At 38.2% G+C, this 24,606-nt stretch overlaps 1 protein-coding gene and 2 long non-coding RNA genes across 7 annotated transcripts in view; 2 read left to right on the plus strand and 1 right to left on the minus strand.

Moving 5' to 3' along the window:
• Positions 1-634: 634 nt before the first annotated feature.
• Positions 635-17,962, minus strand: LOC123878997. Its single transcript, XR_006798923.1, has 3 exons — positions 17,949-17,962; positions 12,987-12,988; positions 635-1,071 (listed from the first exon to the last, which is right to left on the minus strand). It is a non-coding gene; the product is annotated as an uncharacterized LOC123878997 (long non-coding RNA).
• Positions 5,860-24,606, plus strand: part of LOC123878975 — a 67,613-nt gene continuing 48,866 nt past the window's right edge. For all 5 annotated transcript variants that reach the window (XM_045926384.1, XM_045926380.1, XM_045926381.1 and 2 more), the window contains exon 1: positions 5,860-6,431. In XM_045926384.1, coding sequence (XP_045782340.1) covers positions 6,279-6,431 — 153 coding nt within the window. In that variant the 5' untranslated portion in view covers positions 5,860-6,278. The remainder of the gene's footprint in view (positions 6,432-24,606) is intronic.
• LOC123878998 lies at positions 21,615-23,144 on the plus strand. The gene is made up of 3 exons (XR_006798924.1): positions 21,615-21,738; positions 22,601-22,603; positions 23,132-23,144. It is a non-coding gene; the product is annotated as an uncharacterized LOC123878998 (long non-coding RNA).

The raw sequence follows: 24,606 nt of genomic DNA on the forward strand, positions 1-24,606 counted from the left end.
CTACGAAAATTAATAATAATCTATCTGTAATCGGTCGGTAAGTTACTTGGCTATGTTCAAAGAAAAAATGTAAAGCTCCAGATTCACGAAGCTCATACATTCGTAATACGATCTTGGATTGTAGTAATGAAATGATGCGATGTTTTGTATAGCGGTAGTTTATGTCGCTAGAATTCATTATTCTTTCACACAGGCTGCGTAAGCGTAGACGCAGCGCGTACCATTGCGTTGTAATGTATGGAACTGTGAAATACGGCACACCGCTTGCGTACAGCGTGGACGTATGCGTAACCCGGTGTGTTAGGGGTTTACGCGCGTCACTACGAATGTGTCACCTGTACGCAATTGGTGTGAATCAGCCTTAAAGAGAATCATTTAAAAATGTAGTAATTTCTGCGCGAAAATTTCTGTGTCGAAAATTCGAAAAATATGGCGTTTGCCTTTTGACATCATCAATCCTTCCATTCAGCGTGACTTTAAAAATATGTAAAAAAACGTGTTTATTATATTTAAAAAACGTGTCTTTTTTGACGTGACAACGTCTTATAATTCGATAGAGCCGGCTGCACGCACGAAAAAACATGACTCATGCGGCGTTACCTCGCTCTGAGGCGTTCCATGTAAGGCTTGAAGTGCAAGCGACAGCGCGGAACGAGCGACAAAGAAGCACAATCGGCCTTTGTTGTCACGTTCAACTATCGTCAGTAAACCGACTTTACAGACAACCAATTTTTTAAATATTATCTTTAATGATGAATCCTAGCTCCATAAACTATCGCTATACAAAACATCACATCATTTTATTACTACTACACAGTCTAAGACCCCTTACCCTACTATTGACATAACAACGTTGCTAAGCAACTTATCGACACATCATTACAGATAGATTATTTAATTTCGACCATAATTTAGTAACTGCCTGAATTTAATCTCGTTTAAGTTAGCTGAAATATAAAATGCACCAAACTACGAAAAGATAAATGTATCATAGTATATCACACCGAGTACTGAAATGCTTATAACCACTTATTATAAACTAACTTATGCCCGCGACTTTGTCCGCGTGGACTAAACAAATTTCAAACCCCTATTTCGCCCACTTAGGGGTTGAACTTTCAAAAATTCTTTCTTACCGGATGTCTACGTCATAATAGCTATCTGCATGCCTTTCAGCCCGATCGGAATAGTAGTTGGAGCTGGACGTTGATAGATTAGTCAGTCAGTCAGTTTTTCCTTTTATAATATACTAGCGACCCGCCCCGGCTTCGCACGGGTGGACATTTATTGTTTCCATTTTCCGGGATAAAATATAGCCTATACGGATTCGGAAGAATCCCTCTAAGTAATGGTAAAAGAAATTTTGAAATCGGTCCAGTAGTTTTTAAGCCTATTCAATACAAACATACAAAAATACAAAGGTTTCCTCTTTATAATATTAGTATAGAATACTAGCTGAGGCCCGCGACTTCATTCGCGTGGATTTACGTTTTTCAAAATCTCGCGGGAACTCTTTATTTTTCCAGGATAAAAAGTAGCCTATGTGTTTATACAGGGTATAATCTATCTCCATTCCAAATTTCAGCCAAATCCGTCCGGTAGTTTTTGCGTGATTGAGTAACAAACATTCAAACATCCACACTTTCACATTATAATGTTATTAGGATTTAGATTACGGTCCCTCGAAATTTCACACAGTGATAGTTTCCGAGGCGCCCGGATTTCGCATCAATCAGTTCGAATCTTTATAATTTAATAGGCATTTCAGTACTCAGCCAATAGTTAACCATTTACTAAAATTGCACCTTACGAGAGACGCAATAAGAGTTGTTTTTGTATAGAAGTTAACCATGTTATAATAAAATATGAAATTTCTTATACTATAAGTGCTTTAATAACTGTATAATTGTGTAATAACGAAATGACAACGGAATATGATCTCTAAGGCATCGTCCACACCCAACGTTTAAGGCTAGGGACAAACCTAGCGGAATCTCCAGCAAATCGCAGAACCATAAGCGAATGTTATACTCAAGTTTATTGGATGGTTTTTCCGAATTTTCCCCTAGATTTTTTCCTAGCCTAAAAAAATTGCTTATATTGCAGTCTTATAAGTAAAAACAAAAATATTTTTTGAGCTATACCCACAGAACGTGAGAATTTTCTAAAGTAACGTTTCTTAAAAAGAATGCTGCGTAGGACCTTACTAAAAACCTTGGTCGTATGAAACATTACTTTTTGAAGATTCCCAGTTTTTTTTCGCGATAAGTCAAAAAATATTTTTTAGTTAGTGGATGCGACGGGTCTGCCCGCGAAATTCAAATTCAATTTGGTTTTTCGCAATTTGTAAACTAATACGACAAAGTAGGCTTTATGGCACTTGAATTGAGCCAATGGCAGTTTCATCCTCGCAGGTTTATATAAAAATCTTTACTTGAAAGGGTCCAGTTTAAGAAACTAGCTCTAGTATCGACTATAACTCAAATTAGTTGATACTACAGCTAATTTCTTAAACTGGACCCTTTCAAGTAAAGATTTTTTATATAAACACGTGAAAATGATACTGCCATTGGCGCAATTAGAGTGCCATAAGCCTACGTTGTCGTATTAGTTTACAAATTGCGAAAACCAAATTAAATTTGAATTTCGCGAGCAAACCCGTCTCATGCCCTTTAAAAGACGGCTGTATATTCAACTTTTTGTATTGGCGTGAACCATGCCCTAATATTCAAGCTCGATAGTTCAATATTGCTTGACATTAAATTGTTTTCTTTTAATTCTTACAAAACGGCTCTAGACGCAAGTCCTTTTGGTCGTTAATATTTAAAAAATAACGAATTAGTGTTGCTAGGTAAGGCATTGTAAAAAAACTACCATAATAAAATAATGTTGCCAGATCTAAAAAAGAATCGTATTTAATATTTATGAGCGTTTATGATGTAATATTATGTAATTTGTAGGATTTTTTTTATTTGACATATTATGTATGTTATTGTATCGGCATGTCTGTTAAATTCGTTTGTTTTAATTGTAAACTGTTAGTTATAAAACATGACGTAAATTCCTTCGTCATATTATACATAATTGAGATTAAAGGTGGTCGCATACCAAGTGAAGAGACAAATGAATGACAATTTTATTAATGATAAGGATTGGCGACGGTATGCGATGACCTTTAGGCTTTAAGACTAAGATTGTATAATTTACAAGTAAGGTCCAGACACTAAAGGGTTAATTTTATTACATAATATAGTCGCAATCAATCAAAATCGCCTTTAACAGGGCTCTCTCCGTCACTTACTCCATACAATCGTAGTTCCAATTTCATTTGAATATTAAGCAACCAAAGTCCATGAAATTTTGCAGACATATTCTAGAAATTAATATCTGTGCCTGTGGTGTTTTAGATTTTTCTAAAAATATGTAGTTTTAAAATTACAGGGGCTCAAGGGTTTGTACGTGAATTTTTAAGACCGCGTAACTTTAAAACCGAATATTTTAACAGAAATCTGGAAAACCACAGGCATAGATATTAGTTTCTAGAATATGTCTGCAAAATTTCATGGTATTTGGTTGCTTAATATTCAAATGAAATTGGAACTACGTTTGTATGGAACGAGTGACGGAGAGACCCCTCTTAAGTGATTAGTGTGTATCAGCCCTTATTGATCGCGACTGCATTACGCAATACACACCCAATATGTGAAAAGGTTGTAAGAAAACTGTAGATAATTCGACATTTTAAAAAAAAAGTGATAATGATTTGATTTTTTTTAATGACGACAATAATTTTTTTATCATTAAAAGCTGGCCCGTTCATTTTATATTTTTATGGGATTTTAATATTGACTGATATTTTACATTTTTTACAATCATTTTGGTGAATTTTATCTAAACATGATTTTATTTTGGACTATGCAATGGGATAGGTATAAGGTGGAACTACACTCATAATTTACTAGTGACATTACTAATACTCTGATAAAAGAAATTTTCGAGTGTGATTTCGCCTTTAAATGTGTTTTATTTTGACAACAATTTTAATACAATAAAGAATTTTGCTCAGAATAAATTGTAGTCATTGGAAAATCAAAAAAAAAATGTTGATTTTTTTTTTATTTACTTATACATATTACATACGCTGAATTTATGGAATTTTAAGTATTTTAATTTTTATTTTACACTAATAATAATTATAATAAAATATCATTGTTTAAAATTGATAACGAATTTGAATAAATTATTGTTTAACTGTATTTTTTCTTTTATTTACAACTAGAGGATGCCCGCGGTTTCACCCGCGTGGATTTCGGTTTTTTAAAATCCCGCAGGAACTCTTTGATTTTCCGGGATATAAAGTAGCCTATGTCCTTCCCCGGGATGTAGCCCATGTCTGTACCAAATTTCATCAAAATCGGTTCAGCGGTTGGGCTGTGAAAACGTAGCAGACAGACAGACACATACTTTCGCATTTATAATATTAGTATGGATTAACAGTTTCCTAGTAGCTGGGATCAGTTATACACAGGGATACCTCTTTCATCACTGGTATATAATAAAATTTTCCTTCCACCTATAATATGGGTACCTTCAAGTCAAGAGTGAATAGGCAACTTCTAGGCAAGCGCGCTCCATCTTAGTCGCTAGTAAGTAATAAATAAAACCAATTTTTTAACCCCCGACCCAAAAAGAGGGGTGTTATAAGTTTGACGTGTGTATCTGTACATCTGTCTGTAGCATCGTAGCTCCTAAACTAATGAACCAATTTTAATTTAGTTTTTTTTGTTTGAAAGCTCGTTTGATCGAGAGTGTTCTTAGCTATAATCCAAGAAAATTGGTTCAGCCGTTTGAACGTTATCAGCTATTTTCTAGTTACTGTAACCTTCACTTGTCGGGGGTGTTATAAATTTTTAATTTACACTTGTGTTAGTTAGGATTTGAAGATATCTATTTTCTTTAGGATTTCCAACTGTCCCTGAACCATTATTTGATATCACCAGTCCACTACTGAGAACAGGTTTCTTCTCCGAATGGGGAGTGTTTAGAACAATCCCGTTTCTTTGTGTTTTGGATTTCATACTACATACATACTTTTGACTTTGTGGATCCTGATGACTTTAGACAAACATTATGGCTATTTCTGTTGTACAGTATCTCGAAACTAAACTAGCTGGCTCATAGAGCTGGCTAGCTGCAGACTTGCATCTTGATTTTACTCATGTGAGTTTTGTGACCACTCGACCAAAAAAATAACCTTATCAGAACTCATATCATAACTTAATGTACTGGTTATTCACATCGTATTTCTAAAGTTACCCAGTTTCACGTAAAAACGAAAGATCTGCTAACTGCAAAGTGACAGGACTACACATATTTGAAAAAATATTTTGCTTGTCTATAGTATGTACGCTTTTCCTTTCCACTGTAGCTTTCAGGCTTTACATTTTTCAGACCGAGCGTAGTTAGCGTTTTTTATGAGAAATGCTAATAGGTACAGAAGATAAATAAATAAATTAATAAATCTTTATTATCTTAGCAGAACATTATTTACAGACTTTGGTGTGAGGCCCTGCCTCCTGATGAAGTGAAAACTGTGTTTCAGGAGGCAGTGTCTTCCCATAATATAGTGCACAGGACAATATAATATAAGCACTTAAGATACGAAAAGTTATTTAGTTATTTGGTAGTAGAGATATTTTAGCACTAGACTTTATTTTTATAACATTAATGTTTCATACCAATTCTTCGAATTGATTTCTTGTTCTTGAAAACGAAACGTTAGGAAAAAAACTTTCAATATTGTCTATGGCTTGACAGCTAACTTTCGTCGTCATTAAAATATTTTTATTTTTATTTATTGTGAAATAATAAATTATTTGTCAAAATCTGTATTAAATAAATTTTATTTTTTTATAATCGTTTAAAATAAGTGCAATGGAAGATATATTTTCATAAAAAAATTAAAGAAGTCACAAAAATGTCGGATTTGTTCCCGCGTGTTTCCTTCCCGCGCACGTCTTGCTAGGTGGAAGTTGGTCATGGTCGTCCGCCAAACGGAAAGCCGCCATGATGGCTTTCTGTAAAGTACGCTCAATATGCAAAGTTTCGTTTATGTTTTTCATTAATTGTGACTGAGTGCGTGCAAAAATTAACCATGGGAACGAACTAGAGTGTGCAAAGTGCAGTTTAAGGTCCTTTGGGACCTCCTGGAGGAGCTATAAAGTGTTTTATAAGTGCATTTGTGTGTCGACGCTAGCGTGTTTTGTTCTGTCAACAAAATGTCGAAGCTCTCGTTTAGGGCGAGGGCCCTGGATGCATCGAAACCAATGCCCATATATCTCGCCGAGGAGCTTCCGGATTTACCGGACTACTCGGCGATTAACCGTGCTGTACCTCAGATGCCCTCTGGTATGGAAAAAGAGGAGGAAAGTGTAAGTATTTTGCGCATTTAGGTATTAAGTCATCAAAACTACTGTGTGTCGGCCATTATGTTTCTGTTTCATATTTCTACCGCTAGGGGCGGTATGATTATTCGGAATATAGGATTTTTGCGAATATATTTAATTCTACGCCACATATTCGTGTACTTTATTGTACATACGTTGTTTTATGGTCTGAAAGTTGCAAAAAACAATACCCCCACTGGTTTTAGTGTGGGTTGAAAATGTGTCAAAATTTGGCGCGTTATTACCGCACATGGTTTTTTCCTTGTGCTTTATAGGCCCCATGGTTCACTCAAACGCTGTTTCCTCGAAGGATACGCGACGTACGGCGCTGGTTTTTCAGTATTCGCCGCCGAATTTCATATGGAATTTGGAAAAAAAATATCGACTTTCGCCGGCTATCCGATCATATGTTATTTGTTTACAAACATACATTTGCCGGTATGCGGTGATTGACGAATTTGTACTATTTATTATTAATAAACGATAATAATGTTTACTCGGGACTCTGATAAGCTAAGATGAGATAGGTTTCTGTATGTATTGATTTACGAACTCTTTCTATTTGGGCGTATTTTCTATTATTTGAATATGCGAAATTTCTTTAGTTTTTTTTTTAATTTATATTATTTCAAAGAAGTCTACCAGTACCCTAGATGCTTATATTTAATGTACTATTATCTTAAATATGGCATCATTATTTTACGATTTGACATTAGTTATTATTGATTCTAAAATTTAAACTTATCCTACCATTGATTTCATGGAGTGCAAAGTTTGAATCTGTGGTTTGAAGGTTTTAGTGACTAATATAAATAATTAATTATATCCTCATATATTTTCCTAATTTTATAAATAACTTAAGGAAAATGCTTCAGTAATTATACAGTTATTATACTTACCTAATTATTTTTTATGTTCTGAAAAATATGTTTTCAGTTATTCCGAGATATTTAAACATACTTAACTAGTTAATAGAATAGAATAATTATAATTTATTACAAGATGATGCTCAAGATTGTCTATGTGGATATAGGTTTTTAAAAACCAATGGGAATTCTTTGATATCCAGAGATAAATTGCATGGCCTATGTATTTAGTCAGTGTATAAGCAGCCTTGTCAGTCAGTCAGCCTTGGTGTCAGCTTTGCTGTAGACAATTTCTAAACTTAGCTAATATCACAGATCTAAATCTAGTTCTGTCTTATCTACATTTTAGTGTAGTTTAGAGATTGTGTGCGACAGAATCAGCCGCAATGCCCTGGATTATATCCAGATTTAGGTTTCTAAAAATCCAATGAGTAATCTTTGACTTTATCCATGATTTAAAATAGGCTGCCGGATGCAAGCTCGGTACCTTTTGTCAAAATAGGTTAAGCAGATGGGTAGTTAAAAGGTAATAGTCCTAAATTGTTTGGAGTTGCAACCATAGGGCTAACGTCTTTCCTACTCTTACCCTTGCATACCCTATTTTTAACCCCCAAACCAAAAAGAGGGGTGTTATAAGTTTGTCGTGTGTATCTGTGTATCAGTCTGTGGCATCGTAGCTCCTAAACTAATGAACCGATTTTAATTGAGTTTTTTATTTTTAACCCCCGACCCAAAAAGAGGGGTGTTATAAGTTTGTCGTGTGTATCTGTGTATCTGTCTGTGGCATCGTAGCTCCTAAACTAATGAACCGATTTTAATTGAGTTTTTTGTTTGAAAAGTGGCTTGATCGAGAGTGTTCTTAGCTATAATCCAAGAAAATTGGTTCAGCTGTTTGAAAGTTATCAGCTCTTTTCTAGTTACTGTAACCTCCACATGTTGGGGATGTTATAAATTTTTAATTTACACTTGTGTTAGTTAGGATTTGAAGATATTTATTATCATTAGAATTTCCAGCTGTCCCTGAACCATTATTTGATATCATCAGTCCACTTCTGAGAACAGGTCTCCTCTCCAAATAAGAGGGTGTTGAGCTGCTGGTAAAGTGTGCATTGGCAGACTTCACAACTTTTGAGAACATAATGTAGACCTCTTAGGTATGAAGTAGTGTTGTTATGGATATCCATATCCGTAACCGAAACTATCGTATATCCGAAATAAAAAAATATCCGTAACCGTAACTGAATCCGTAATAAAAGTTTTGGATAGTTTCGGATAGGGCGGGGTCTAACTAAATACTACACTCGTACGAATTAACTGTGCACTCCGCTGGAATGCAACACCTTCATCAGTTCACATTTTACAGTTCCTTAAAAAATTAATATCCGTAACCGAAACTATCGGATAATCCGAAATAATTTAATATCCATAACCGTAACCGAAACCGATATTATTTTTTACCAATATCCATATCCATATCCGGATACGAAATTATATATCCATAACATCCCTAGTATGAAGGTTCCCTGGCGATGGTTTCCTTGACTGTCAAAGGATTAAATTAAATATCACTTTTTAATTGCTTAAAATGTACCTAACTCCAAAAAGAGATGGATGCCTGGAATCGTAAACCTCTGGAAATTGAAAGGGGGTTGGTTAACTTGGAAGGGGTATGGTAGTTTTATTAAATCCATTTCCCTTATTGTCACTACACAGCATTATACTGAAACCATTATCGGTTGGCGGCACAGACTAGCCATGGTCGTAGACTCGCACCAAACCAGACCAGGGACAATTTAGTTCTTTTCTACTATTCACATGGATACTGTTCTTTCTTACACTGCGTGAGCTAAAAGTTGAATGATAGCGCGGCAGAGTAGATCCCCGCCGTTACACCTCACTCCAGGCATGCAGGTTCTACCACGATGTTTTCCTTCACCATTAAATCAAGTGATATTTGATTGATCCAAACGTACGTAAGTCAGAAAATCTAACATTGGACACCCTTTCCTCCCCTCCTCAACTCTCGAATAGGAAGACACGTCTTAGGCTGATTTTAGACTCACGCTCACCGTCAGCGCTCATAGCTCAGCGCGTAGTTCATCAGCGCTGAGGCTCAGCGTGGCTCGTTTTAGTATCGTACTGAACGCCTTACTGTACAGACGACGACAAAAATGTGGAGTGTATTAATTATTGCTGCTTTGTACTACCTATCCCAAAGGAATAGAAACCGGCAATTCTCCATGACTGTACACGCTGACTACATCCGCTCCGCTCGACACTAGAACGCTCATAGAAGGCAGAGGCGCTCGTGCAATGGTCAGCGCCGACAGCTACGCGGCGCAGACGCGCGACGCGTGCGGCCGCGTAGCTATCAGCGCTGACCACCGTGCGCGCTGATAGCTACGCGTCTTTCAAAAACGCTTCCTATAAGTTTATACATCTCAGCCATCAGCGCCGACGGTGCGCGTGCGGTCGGCGTGAGACTAAAATCAGCCTTAAGCTTAACCACTAAGCTATAACCTCTAAAACTAGGATACCTAGGTATTAAAAATTCCTCCAATAAAGTTTACTCAGATTTACGCTTGAGAATTCTTTCCGAGCTGTGAACTTGCAAGCGAGGATCGTGTTCAGAGTTCTTAGTACATTACATCAACGTCGATAGAATTCGAGCATCGAGGCACGATAACGTCAGGGTAAAATGAACGTAAAAACACTTTGATTTAAAGTCTAAAATTCTGTACCACCGATTTTCATTTTGCAAGGTTTTCGCTTAAAGCACCTGGCTGTTTTATGGACGAGTTTGAGCTTTAAAACAAGGTAGTTCGGACCCATTTTATTCATACTAATATTGTAAATGTAAAAGTGTGTCTGTCTGTCAGCTAGCTTTTCACTGCCCAACAGTTATCCGATTTTGTTGAAAGGTACAGAGTTACTTACGTTTTGGGGAAGGACATTAAGGCTACTTTTTATTCCGGAAAATCAAAGATTTCACATGGGATTCTTAAAGACACATCCGTTCAACCGATTTATATGGGTACAGAGGTAGCTTGCATCCCGGAAACAGACGGGATTTTAAAGAAACCTAAATCCACGCGGACGAAGTCGCGGGCGTCATCTAGTTTAATATACAAGTCTTTCGATGATCGAATTCTATCAACGTTGGTGAGACGTAAAATCTCATACTAAGCACACAGATGATATTGCGGTGGCATCTCGGGTTACGAGCTCCCAAGCAACCACAAAGATATCTTGTAGACCGTATATCGTATTCATACCTACTCACCTTCTTTTGTACTCTTTGCTGTTCACTCAGACGAACTGCCTTTTTTTAACGTGGGGAAATCCTTATGTCGGACTCTTACCGACTGACACCCCACGGCTTTCCGTCTTGTTCGTTGTTGCTGTGCACAGCGACACGAACGTATTCAACTACAACCTAGCTAACGGCAGCTGCCAAGGCAGGCCCAGCTCTAGGACTGAAATGAATCCCCAACACAGTTTAAGGCTCACCGGAAACAATACCTTGCCTTCCAACTGAGGTCTTTTGGCACAGCTTTCAAAAATAAACGTTCTTCTTTCTTCAACTCAAGGACCTACCCAGACGAACTGCCTGCCTCGTCATCACCGCCTCACTACTGAGCACTGATCTCTCAGAATAATTTACTACAAGAGGCCATAATTTATCAGACGACGTCCCTGGCGTAGTGGTAACGCTGTGGTCTTATTAGTGGGAGGTCCCAGGTGCGATTCCGTGCAGGGGTGTAGAATTTAATAATTTCTAGATTTCTCGTCTGGTCTGGTGGGAGGCTTTGGCCGTGGCTAGTTACCACTCTACTGGCAAAGCCGTGCCGCCAAGCGATTCAGCGTTCCGGTACGATGCCGTGTAGAAACCAAAGGAGTACGGGTTTAATAAAAATTGCTATATGCCTTCCAGGTTAGCCCGCTTCCATCTTAGATTGCATCATCACTTACCACCAGGTGAGATTTCAGTCAAGGGCTAACTTGTATTAAAATAAAAAAAATGCGGATTGGCAGACTTCATCACCTTTGAGAACATTATCACAGTTCACGACAGTTAGGGAACTTGTAACAAAACGTCGATGCTTCGACGTCACTGGCAGGCGTCAAATTTTAGTACATTTGACGTAGGTAGCCCTAATGTAGCCGTATTTTTCTATGACCTTACGTCACCGTAACCTAATTTTGACATATTATCGTCGATTTAGAATCACCCGAGAGTTCCCTCCCCTTATTTCACTCTGATAATGTGCTTTATCTCCAGTAGGTATTGTGTATGCAAATGCGTTAAACATTATTTATCGTACATTTGATACGGGTAGCCCTAAGGTAGTCCTATTTTTCTATGATTTCACGTCACCATATTCTTAACATTCGTTGATTCAGGAACAAACCGAGAGTTCCCCCACTCTAGTTCACACAGACATTTGGAACACTTTCAGGCATGTGGTTTGCGTTGCGCCTAGGCTGTACTTCACTGTACAGGTGTGCGTTGTGTCTTACAACTCCATGGTGGCCAGTTTCTATATCTGATGAGATTACAAGTGTACCCCTACTTTCATCGAATATTTGACATATTATCGATTCAGGAACAAATCGTGAATTCCCTCACTCAAGTTCACACTGACATTATGGAAAACTTTCAGTTATGCGGTTTGCATCGCGCCTCGGCTGTACTCCACTCTACAGGTGTGCGTTGTGCCTTACTATTGCATGGTGGCCAGTTTCTATATCTGATGAGATTGCAATTGGACCCCTACTTTCATCGTTAAAAATACCTACCCTTACTTTACGCGGACACCCCTGTACAAGGGTTGATATTAAGCAATTAATTTACGAAACACCACCGTCAAAAGGGAAAGGGTTCTGTACCTGTGCCTACAGGAAGAGCCAAAATTACATTGTGTTCGAAACTCCCCTAACTCATAGAGCGACACGTCTAGGAGAAGACTTTACCCTCGCGTCTGGCATACGTGGCTTCAGGTAAAAAATATCTAGAACTTGCGCAGTGGGATATTTATCGATCCATTATGTGGTACGTTGAAGCACTACGATAGGGGTATTAGTGCCGCCGCCACTCAATCAAATTGCTGTTGTATGTATGTATAAGTTCAGTTAATAAATAAAATAGAGTTAAAATGGCGCGTGAAAAGTTATTTTGTACGGACTAAACCAACTAATAGCCAATCAATCTTCAGTCAATCTTTCGCTTCTCTCGGTGTAGGATAGTACCCATGCGCAGACACACTTCATTCACTCTGTCCAAAACTCTTTTTACCTTGGAACTATAGTTAAGTACCTGCATTATTTCTATCTGATAATATTGCAAATGGATCCCTACTTTCATCATTAAAAATACCTGTAAAAAGGGTATAAAGAAAGGAAAAAGTGTATTGTTTACGTAACTCCACTAACCCGTAAAGACACGTATAGGAGGAAACATTAACTGCTCATCTGATAAGAAAAGTTTTGCCAGTTAAAGCCTGCAGTTTAAAAAAATACACTAAACGAATTTAAACTCGTATAAAGCTCGCACGACCTTGTTTCCAACATACTTCATTGCAATATAAAAATTCTTGACGTTGGAATCGATGTCATTTCTATATACATTATTTAAGACCCAGTGGTCTGTTAGGGTCTCTGTAGGGTTGATAACTTCTCCCCCATAGGATAAGAGTACTTAATTTTTCCCCTAACCAAGTTGTCTGAGTCTGTCTATTTAAGGATGTTCTTTTATGGTTTTTCGGGTACTTTTAAAAATGTTTGTAAAGTTTTCTTTGTATAGCTAGGAGTAGAAAGGAAGAGGGTGGGCGCTGAGACTTGAGACGGTTACAGTTTATACAACAAAAAACCGTAAAAGTGCGCGTCGGACTCAAATACAGAGGGTTCCGTACCATCGCACTCACAAGAAATAACAGTTTGTATTTTTCATGGCGGCCATTTTGAATTTTTATTATTTGTTGTCATAGCGGCAATAGAATTTTTGAATTTAGAAAATCAGTTAAAATTCAACTGTACAACAGCTCTCACCGAACAATCTCCTTCGTGTCTTCTTCATAAACGTGACACTGGCGAAACACTCTGTGCCCAGCTGGCACACCTAAAAGCCAATAATTGGGAATTGAATTGAATTGAAAAATTTCAACGCTCTACCTTTTATAGTTCACAAGATACAGCCCGCTGACAAACAGATAGACGAACAGACGAACGGACGGAAAACGGAGGTTTAGGGTCCCACCGCTAGCACCCTAAAACCTACAGTTTTGTTACGCCACAGATTACTTTTCGAGCGTGGTATTCCTCATTGTTGAGGGTCCGTGAACTATTTCCTCCCTGCACATAACAGTAGAAGTTTCCTTAGGCGAGGGTTTCCAGATCCTTCTGCATACAACTCGACTAAACGAAACCTTGGCCCTTGTCATCAAATAAAATAAATATTAGGTACTTAGGTTCCTTTTAGTACGCAATAAATATTGTGTATTACACTATAAAGTCAACCCTTTCTCGAATTATCGGACATTTTTTAAATGGAAATCATATTGTAATCGCCGAAACATGCATGTATAACTGATTTTAAACTCTCAAGCACTAGCGTAAAGTATATTTTCGCTTGTGAAGTTTCCTAAATGACCTTGTATATACATACATAGTTATCATAAAATTATTTAAACAAAGCATTAGGTACTTACTACGGAATTTCGTTCAGACCGATAATGCTTAGGTAGATGTTAAATAAATAGAGACTTTGAGCTTATAGCTTACGAATATTACGTCTTTCTTGATTCTACACATGAGAATCTAATAGACGATAGACGTTGGAGTCTGGAGAACCCCTACTAGGTGGACAGATGATATCAAACGAGTCTGCGGAACCCGTTGGATGGTGGCGCCGCAAGACCGTGGCGATTGGAAATCCCTATAAGAAACTTACATACGTCTAATTAGAAGATGCCCGGAGATATAAAGATGATTTTCCGGAATTAAAAGTAGCCTCTGTCCGTCCCAAGACTATCCCAAGTCTGTACCCATTAAAATCGGTTCAGCGGTTGGGGCGTAAAAACGTAGCAGACAGACAGACACACTTTCGCATTTATAATATTAGTATGGATTGTGGACGTCTATCATCGGTTGATGGTGATGAGGCGATACACACGGACTTGTAGTTTGCGCCATTCATTAATCTGTGGCACCACGCGACCACGCCACTCGCCGCGTGACTGCGTGTGTTGACTCATTCACGGTTTACGGCTAGGCTAGGGACAAATCTTGCGGAATTCCGCGAGTGGAAAAACGAGCGCGGAATTTCTGCCATACTTCACAATTTTTTATCTGCAATTGCCCTTGACTTCAATCTCACCTGGTGGTAAGTGATGATGTAGTCTAAGATGGAAGCGGGCTAACCTGGAAGGGATCGCGGTGCGGGAGGAGTGACAGTAGTCACAAGTTGACGAATCACTGAACTCTCGCGTCACGTCATCACACCCCTCCCGCAACGCTCCACAACCGCAGGAACCTTTTTTTTTTCTCTCTCTCTCCTCTGGCTTTACAAATATTAGCCAATGTCAAGTTTGTAGTTAGTTACAAGTTAGGGAAACTATACAAGTACGGACCTCGTCTGTGCCGGCGCTCGCCGACACACGCGCGGCACCCCTTCAGAGCGCTTCCCAGTCAGTTCCACCACCAAAAACACCAGCAAAACACAAAACCCGGCAACCTCTAACAAAAAAAAAGAAACACTCCAAAAAGGCAGAGCACGCGTCCCAGCAAACGCCAACACAGACGAAGTCCCCGCAGGAACCTACTCAGTTATGCGTTGCCTGTAGTAAGCGCTCTGTGGCACCACGCCACTGGCCACGTGGCTGCGCGTGTGATGACTCATATCTCATTCACGTTTTATGGCGACAACGGTCGCTCTACGATGCCATTATCATTACTGTTGAAAAACGCGATTATTAAATTAACAAGATTTTTCGATAACTTCGTCCGCGTGCATTGAAGTATTTTTTTAAAATAATTTTTGTAAGGTAAAATATTCTGAGTTGAGTACAAGAAAATTGGTGATCTACATGATAGACAAACTTTAAAAAAACTAGATTTTGTCGGTGACTTTGTCCGCGTGGATTTAACTATCCAAACCTATCCATCAGCCCCGGGATTAGCACATAGGCTGCTTTTTAACCCCCGACCCAAAAAGAGGGGTGTTATAAGTTTGACGTGTGTATCTGTGTATCTGTGTGTCTGTGTATCTGTCTGTGGCATCGTAGCGCCTAAACGAATGAACCGATTTTAATCTACTTTTTTTGTTTGAAAGGTGGCTTGATCGAGAGTGTTCTTAGCTATAATCCAAAAAAATTGGTTCAGCCGTTTAAAAGTTATCAGCTGTTTTCTTGTAGAAAAGAAGGTTAGATAACCCTTAGGTTCATAATATTCAAGTGTCAATTGACAAATGTCAAGTTGTCAAGATGGACGTTGCCTAGATATACATAATTATTTATTTGAAAATGATTTGTCGGGGGTGTTGAAAATTTTTAATTTACACTTGTTATCGTGGAAAATCAAAGAATTCCCACGGGATTTCGAAAAACCTAAATCCACGCGGGTGAAGTCGCGGGCATCGGCTAGTATTTTATAACTAGTGACCTGCCCCGGCTTCGCTAACTAACTGGCGATCAAGGGTGACAGGCAAGCGTTAGCGTGACTCAATGGGGATTGGATTAGTGAACTCAATTAATTAGCTTAACAAGAGGCGTTAAAGGCGACTACGCCTGTGTTTATGATACAGGGTGTAACATAAGTGACATCTGAAAAAAACCTGTTAAATACGAGTCATACTCGCGCACCGAGGATTCCGTACTCGGGTATTTTTCCGAAATTTTGCACGATAAATCAAAAACGATTATATACATAAAATATGATAATTGAAATTCCGGTTATGTTCACGATTACTCCGGTTTCACAAACGAATCTGAAATCCTTCGAAGCTCCGGAGTTATATCAAAACCGGAATTCCGGAGCTCAAGCCCTACAAGCTGTCCTTCATCTATACTAATAAATAAAATTGGAGTGTCTGTCTGTAATTTCGAAATAACTACCTCATATTAAGCTCATATGGTTATTTGAACGATACCAACACTGAATCACGCGTTTTTAAAATTTTTGTCTGTCTGTATGTCTGTCTGTCTGTCTGTCTGTCTGTCTGTTTGAAAAGGCTAATCTTCGGAACGGCTGGACCGATTTTGACGGGACTTTCACAGGCAAGTAGAGGATTGACCAGGGCGTAACATAGGCTACTTTTTTAACCGACTTTCAAAAAGGGAGTTGTGTTTTTCTACCTATGTACACCGAAATCTCCGAGATTTCTGAACCGATTTGCGTCATTTCTTTTTTAATCGATAGAGGAACTTTGCGACATTGTTTCATAAAAAATTTGGAGTCCAACTCCTCAATCCTGATGCTGCAAGGGATCTGACCAATCCACGCGGGCGAAGCTGCGGGCATCAGTTTATATTATATATTTAATATAAAGAACCTTATCAGTTATGCGTTATGCATGTAGTTAGACGCAATTTTCTGCTCAAAGAACTGTTTCCAAAAAGAACACACTGTACTTATATGAATTACATATTCAGAAACTTCGTATTATGTTATGCAATTTCATGTGAATTTAAATAAGTAGGTAGGTATGGTCCGTCCGAAATCCGAACGCGTTGGAATGCCAAAATTAAAGACAATGAATGCCACCATTAGTTTTTAGAATTCATCATACATAATTGTACCTAGATTTTATAAGACTGGGAGCCGCAGCAGAAATGGCTGAAACCGGCAAGCGGCGCAAGTATGCCTTTCTTATCCAGAGTTACATCTTTAAAACAAGAGTGAATAGGCACCTTCTAGGTAAACGCGTCCCATCTTAGACCACATCATCACTTTCCATCAGGTGTGATTGTGGTCAAGCGCTTACCTATAGTGAATAAAAAAAAAAAGTTACATTTTAGTGCCCTTTGCCGTAGAAACCCTGGGGCCATGGAATCTTAGTGGCAAAAAATTAACGAGATATTTCTCCGCGATTAAGCACCTCATTTGGTGACAGAAGGGCTGGCTCATTTCGAACCAGTGGTAGAGTCAAAAATGGCATGAATAATTAAATTCATTTCATTTCATCAAAAGCTGACCGACTGATCTATCAACGCACAGCTCGTACTGGACGAATCGGGCTGGATTTGCAAATTGCAGATAACTTTTATGACGTAGACATCCGCTAAGAAAGATTTATGAAAATTCAACCCCTAAAAGGGTAAAATAGGGATTCGAAATTTGTTGCGGACGAAGTCGCGAGTATAAGCTAGTTTCATATGAAAATGTTTGCGCAGTGATGTTATCCGAAACATGTAAAGTGTACATGTAGGTATCGCTTGGCATGCAAATTTTCGCGCACGTTTCCAACCGTTGAGAGCGAGGGGAATAACAGATTAACGTTATTCTTTACAAGTGTAAATTAAAAATTTATAACACCCCCGACAAGTGAAGGTTACAGTAACTAGAAAAGACCGAAAAGACCTGATAACTTTCAAACGGCTGAATTTTCTTGGACTACTCCGCGCCTACTATCTAAAGTAACTGAGTTTTCCAAAACATCATTTTCAAATAAATAATTATGTATTTAGGCAACGTCCATCTTGACAGCTCGACATTTGTCAATTGACATAATATTAAGAACCTAACGGTTATCTAACCTTCTTTTCTACAAGCAAACTAGAAAAGAGCTGATAACTCTTAAACGGCTGAACCAATTTTTTTGGATTATAGCTAAGAACACTCTCGATCAAGCCACCTTTCAAACAAAAAAAAGTAAATTAAAATCGGTTCATTCGTTTAGGCGCTACGATGCCACAGACAGATACACAGATACACACGTCAAACTTATAACACCCTCTTTTTGGGTCGGGGGTTAAAAATATACCTATGAACTATGAAGATCCGCGCACATTGGTGATGGTGGTGGTCAATCACGAATCACGATCAACCTATCGTCGGCTCACTACAGAGCACGGGTCTCCTCTCAGAGTGACAAGGACTTTGGCCGTAGTCTAGCACGCTAGCCAAGTGCGGATTGGCAGACTTCACACACCTTTGACAACATAATGGAGAGCTCTCAAACATGCAGGTTTCCTCACGATGTGTTCCTTCGTGGTTAATGCAAGTGATATTTGATTACTTAAAACGCACATAACTCCGTAAAATTAGAGGCCGAACCCCCGACCTCCGATTAGGAGGCGGAAGTCCTAACCACTAGGCTATCACAGAATAGAATAGAATAGATTTTTATTCAAATAAACTTTTACAAGTGCTTTTGAATCGTCAAATAATTTACCACTGGTTCGGAATGCCGTTCCTACCGAGAAGAACCAGCAAGAAACTCGGCGGTTGCTCACACAGCTTATAATTGGGCACTTGCCTACGTTTAAATTCATATTTTTTAAATAAAACCGTGTCACGAGTCTGTAGGATATGAAAACTGAAAAAAAATCGGTCAAGTGCGAGTCGATCTCGCACACGAAGGGTTTCGTACTATTTCACAAGAAAAAACATATTTTTTTTTTGTGCTGTAACTTCAAATTCACGGTTTTCGGGTTTTCTCTCTACTCGTGCTTATAAGACACTAGCTGTTACCCGCGACTTCGTTCGCGTGGATGTAGGTTTTTAAAACTCTTTGATTTTCCGGGATAAAAAGTAGGCTATGTGCTAATCCAAGGTATAATCTATCTCCATTCTAAATTTCAGCCCAATCCGTCCAGTAGTTTTTGCGTGAAGGAGTAACAAACATACACATACACACACATACAAACTTTCTCCTTTATAATATTAGTGTGATTAATGTGATTGCTTATGTGCCTTTCATGATTTTAGGTTAACGGGAAGTACCCTACACATAGGTTTTAATTCCCTTGAAGGGTTTGACAGACAGAAAAATCAAGTTCCTTTTTTTCTCAACGGAACCCTGAAAGTGAATAATAAATATGAGTTTTTGCAATTTTAAGACGGAATCGTATTGAGATAAAATATCTCTACAAGGAAAAAACATATATTTTTTTGTGCTGTAACTTCAAATTCACGGTTTTCGGGTTTTCTCTCTACACGTGCTTATAAGACATTGCTTATGTGCCTTTCATGATTTTAGGTTAGCGGGAAGTACCCTACACATAGGTTTTAATTCCCTTGAAGGGTTTTGACAGACAGAAAAATCAAGTTCCTTTTTTTCTCTGGAGAAACGGAACCCTTATGAGTTTTTAACCCCCGACCAAAAAAGGGGGTGTTATAAGTTTGACGTGTGTATGTGTGTATCTGTGTATTTGTCTGTGGCATCGTAGCTCCTAAACAAATGAACCGATTTTAATTTTGTTTTTTTTTTTGGTTTGAAAGGTGGCTTGATCGAGAGTGTTCTTAGCCATAATTCAAGAAAATCGGTTCAGCCGTTTGAAAGTTATCAGCTCTTTTCTAGTCATTACTGTAACCTTCACTTGTCGGGGGTGTTATAAATTTTTAATTTACACTTGTTGTAATTTTAAGACGGAATCGTATTGAGATAAAATATCTCTAGTGTGCGCCTGGGCTTTAAGTCTCTTTCCGCCACGTGTTGGTATTATGTAATGTACTGATATAGAAACCACAGTAATAAACCATATGTGGGACGTACCTACTTACTATGTATCTATACTAATATGTATGTTTGTTTGTTTGTAGGAAGTTAATCTCTGCAACTACTGAACCGATTTTGAAAATTCTTTCACTTAGTAGAAAGCTACATTATTTCTGAATAACAAGTTTTATTTCCAAAAAAATTAGAGATCCCTGTGAAAATTGTAATAAGCTACCAGTGCTACCAGTGCGACCCGGGGCGGGTCGTCAGTTTTCTATATTTTAAATCCACTATCATCATCTCTCAGAATGAAAATTGCTTAGGCCGTGGTCCACCAAGCTGACCAAGTGTGGATTGTCAAACTTCACACACCTTTAAAAATATCGAGATGGATGGCTGCATATTACAGCTTTGTGGTAGGTACTAATGCTGACATCTATAGAGTGCACTTTGACTTCGCTCAGATTTAAGACACTGTTAAAACGAGAAAGCGTTATACTGCTGGTAAATCTGTCTCGTTTTAACTGAAATTTAAGTCTAAGCAGATTCAAAATACGCTCTTTAGATTTCTAACTTAGGCTGAGATCTATAGAGCGTACTTTGACTTTGCTCAGACTTAAGACACTGTTAAAACGAGACAGCGTTATACCGCTGGCATAAATCTGTCTCGTTTTAACTGAAACTGAAGTCTAAGCGAAGCCAATGTGCGCTCTATAGATTTCAACATTAGTCTCTGCCATAAGCCGCGGATGGACGGATAGATGGACATGGTGTAATTATAAGGGTTCCATGTTGACTACGGAACCCTGAAAATGCGTGAAAGTGCACGCAAAATATTTCGTGGTTGGGGTTCCACTAAAAACCACTGAACTGAATAATTTGTCTTACCCCGGGGAGGGAAGCCCGCGAGCTGTCAACTGGCAATACTTAATTTTGGATTACGCAATGAGGTCAACGACCGAGGGCGCCGCACGTAAGATTAGTGTGGATTAAATAAAACAAAATAAGTGTTTCAGTATCTTACTATTTTCGAGAACTCTGAGAAATATCAAAATACAAGGCGTAGCTAAGCTATCTTGAAAGCTGTAGTCTAGTGCGACATTAAAAAAATAATAATAAAAAATACCGTGCCAAAAAATTAACTAAAAAGCTGTGAACTAAGTAAAAATGAACTAAAATAACTACAGTAAAATGCAAAATGACAATATTTTTATAACAACTAGTGATTTACTAGAAATTCCTACGGGATTAAAAAAAATCTAAATCGTCGCAGGCATCGTTTGTAGTACGTGACAGGTAATCAGGTAAGGTAGGTAGGTTATGACAATCGGTAAGGGAACGCCCAGTTTGGTCCCGCAATTTTTTTTATGTCATCGTCCCAACGATAATGCGGCCTTCATCTTGTTCGACCAAACTGGATGCTCAAAGCCAAAGACAGAGCAAAATGGATTTTTCTGGAGGAGGCCTTGACCTGAAAAGGGTTCTTCATTAAAAAAAAATATATATTGTACCTACTAAGATTAAAATTTAAGATATTTAAATTATTTACTTTAATCTAGTACTTTAAGTTATATTTAATAATCTCTATTGTAAAAATATTAGTGAAGAAATAAAAGGCTTTTTTTTTTTTTGATTATTTATAAGGGAACGCCCCGCATACCTGCACAGTCCCCGCACTAACCCGGTGCGGGCGAGCGCGGGTGATGTGCGGGTGTGCGGGACATCCCCTCGCCTCATGCCCCGATTGCAATCTCAACCTGTCACGGACTATGTTTATTTTTTGATATATTTTTAAGAACAATAATTGTTGTGAAATATTATTAAAAAAATTAATTTGAATTGTGATTGGCGTATAATGTACATTATGAGTATTAAATGACTATGACTATGACTACAGTTATTATTAATAAATATCAATCCCATGCACGTACATCAAATATTCATTAAATATTTTTTGTTAAGTTGGTGTAGGTATATCCACATATTCTTTACCCGCTAACAGATGGTTTGCGCGCGCTCCCCCGCGAATATGCGTACAGTGGAGCGCAAAATGACACTCAAGCTATATTTAAGTAATTATATCTTCTAAATAAAAACCAGACAAGTGCGAGTCAGACTCGCGCATCGAGGGTTCCGTACTCGGGTATTTTTTCAGACATTTCCCACGATTATCAAACAATTATTATGCATAAAAATAAAACAAATAGGTTTTCAAATGCACAGGTAAATCCCTTTCATATGATACCCCACTTGGTATAGTTATCTTACTGAAAACAGAAATTACTAATTTTTTATTGTATGGTTTTCGGATTTTTTCCTTTACTTGTGCTATAAGACCTACCTACCTATTTTCAATTCTAGGTCAACGGGAAATACCCTATAGGTTTCTTGACAGACACGACAAACGGACAGACAGGTAGACAACAAAGTGATCCTATAAGGGTTCCGTTTGTCCTTGTGAGGTACGGAAACCTAAAAAGGAAAAGGTGACTGACTGATCTATCAACGCACAGCTCAAACTGGATGGATCAAGCTGAAATTTGGCATGTAGATAGCTATTATGACGTAGATATTCTCTAAGGATGGATTTCTGAATAGGTATATCCACATTTTGCTTTCCCGTTGTTATCGAGACGGTTTGCGCGGGCTCCCTCGCGAATATGCGTACAGTGAAGTGCAAAATGACCCTCAAGCTGTGTGTACAATTTTTATTACACAAAGTTCCCGCGCGTTTTTTACAAAACTTTTTAAACTATTTTATCACTAGCCGATGCCCGCGACTTCGCCCGCGTGGTTTAGGTTTTTCGAAATCCCATGGGAACTCTTTGATTTTCCGGAATAAAAAGTATAGGATATTATCTATCTCCATTCCAAATTTCAGCGAAATCCGTCTGGCAGTTTTTGCGTGAAGGAGTAACAAACATACACACACACACACACACACATACATACATACACATACACACAAACTTTTGCCTTTATAATATTAGTGTGATAGTATGATCATCATCATCACCATCATCATCATCATCATCATCATCATCGTCATCATCATCGTCATTATCAACCGATAGACATCCACTGCTGGTTGAGTTGTAAAAGTATCGATATATGTAGTTTGACTAACGATAGTTGACCTCGAAAACTATTCAGGATATCGATAGTACTTACTATCAACTTCTATCGATACAATATTAAATTGATACGTGTTAAAACGTGCTTTAACGGTGAAGGAAAACATCGTGAGGAAACCTGCATGCCTGAGAGTTCTCCATGTTCTCAAAGGTGTGTGAAATCTGCCAATCCGCATTGGACCAGACTATGGCCTAAACCCTTCTCATTCTGAGAGGCGACCCGTACTCAGTAGTGGGGCGGAAATGGGTTGATCACGTGTTAAAATCCACGGCTATCCTTTTCTGCAGCATTATGAAAGGGATAGAAATAGACCTGTCATTTTAGTTTAGAGATTGGGTACAAACAGAGTTGGTCACATTGTAGCTTAACGAAAATTAAGTAAGCTGAGTAAATATACGACCAGGACCCCAAAGCCACAAAAAGCTAAAACTTCTCTTCTATTAATAATAAATATTCCACTACATAATTATATTTCACCCCTAAAGTGTCATAACTCATTTGACTAACTCGTGCCTAACTAGGTACTCGTATAGTTGCTTAGGCCCAGTTGCATGACAGGCGATTAAGGCTACGTTACGGTTACGGTTAGGAGAGCATTTCAGGTGAACAATCGCGACGCGCTTCACTTTGTATACAGTCGCGATTCGCGCGACACTACGCTTAGAATCTGACCTATAAAGCGTAATTTGAGTTATCTTAGATTTTCCTTCGAGTTCTTCTTCTTCTTCTTCTCTCTGGGCTGGTTTCCGCACTTTAACGTTTCCGTCTGTTGTGCGTGCTTTCCTTCGAGTTAAAACGAGACAGATTTATGTGAGAAATATAGTTATGTCTTGTTAACCCCCGACCCAAAAAGAGGGGTGTTATAAGTTTGACGTGTGTATCTGTCTGTGGCATCGTAGCTCCTAAACTAATGAACCGATTTTAATTTAGTTTTTTGTTTGAAAGGTGGCTTGATCGAGAGTGTTCTTAGCTATAATCCAAGAAAATCGGTTCAGCCGTTTGAACGTTAGCAGCTATTTTCTAGTTACTGTAACCTTCACTTGTCGGGGGTGTTATAAATTTTTAATTTACACTTGTTTTAACTTTGTCTTAAAGCTAAGCAAAGTATATCTATATCTCAGTAATATGCTGAGATTTATAAAGCGTGCTTTGACTTTGCTCAGATTTAGGTTCAGTTAAAACGATCAGAGTTATGTGGCTGACATAAAGTCTCGTTTTGATTCTTAAGTAAAGTCTGAGCTAAATCAAAGTGCGCTCTAGAGATATCAGTACTAGAGTTGCGCCTCGCAAAGTTTTCGTTTATTAAACTTTGACCACAAATAAAAAGCAGACTGGGCTCACAAGTAAAATAATTTGGCTTTTATTGGCTATTTAAATCCCATTTGGCTTTTATTGGCGTCAAAGTTTAACGGTAACCGTACTTTAACCGCCTGTCTTACAATTGGACCTTAATTTGTAATTTCATATATTACTTAGCTTAACAATGTTGAGGATTCGGACTGTA

The sequence above is a fragment of the Maniola jurtina genome, chromosome 27 (assembly GCF_905333055.1).
Source record: "Maniola jurtina chromosome 27, ilManJurt1.1, whole genome shotgun sequence".
NCBI classification, from domain to species: domain Eukaryota; kingdom Metazoa; phylum Arthropoda; class Insecta; order Lepidoptera; family Nymphalidae; genus Maniola; species Maniola jurtina.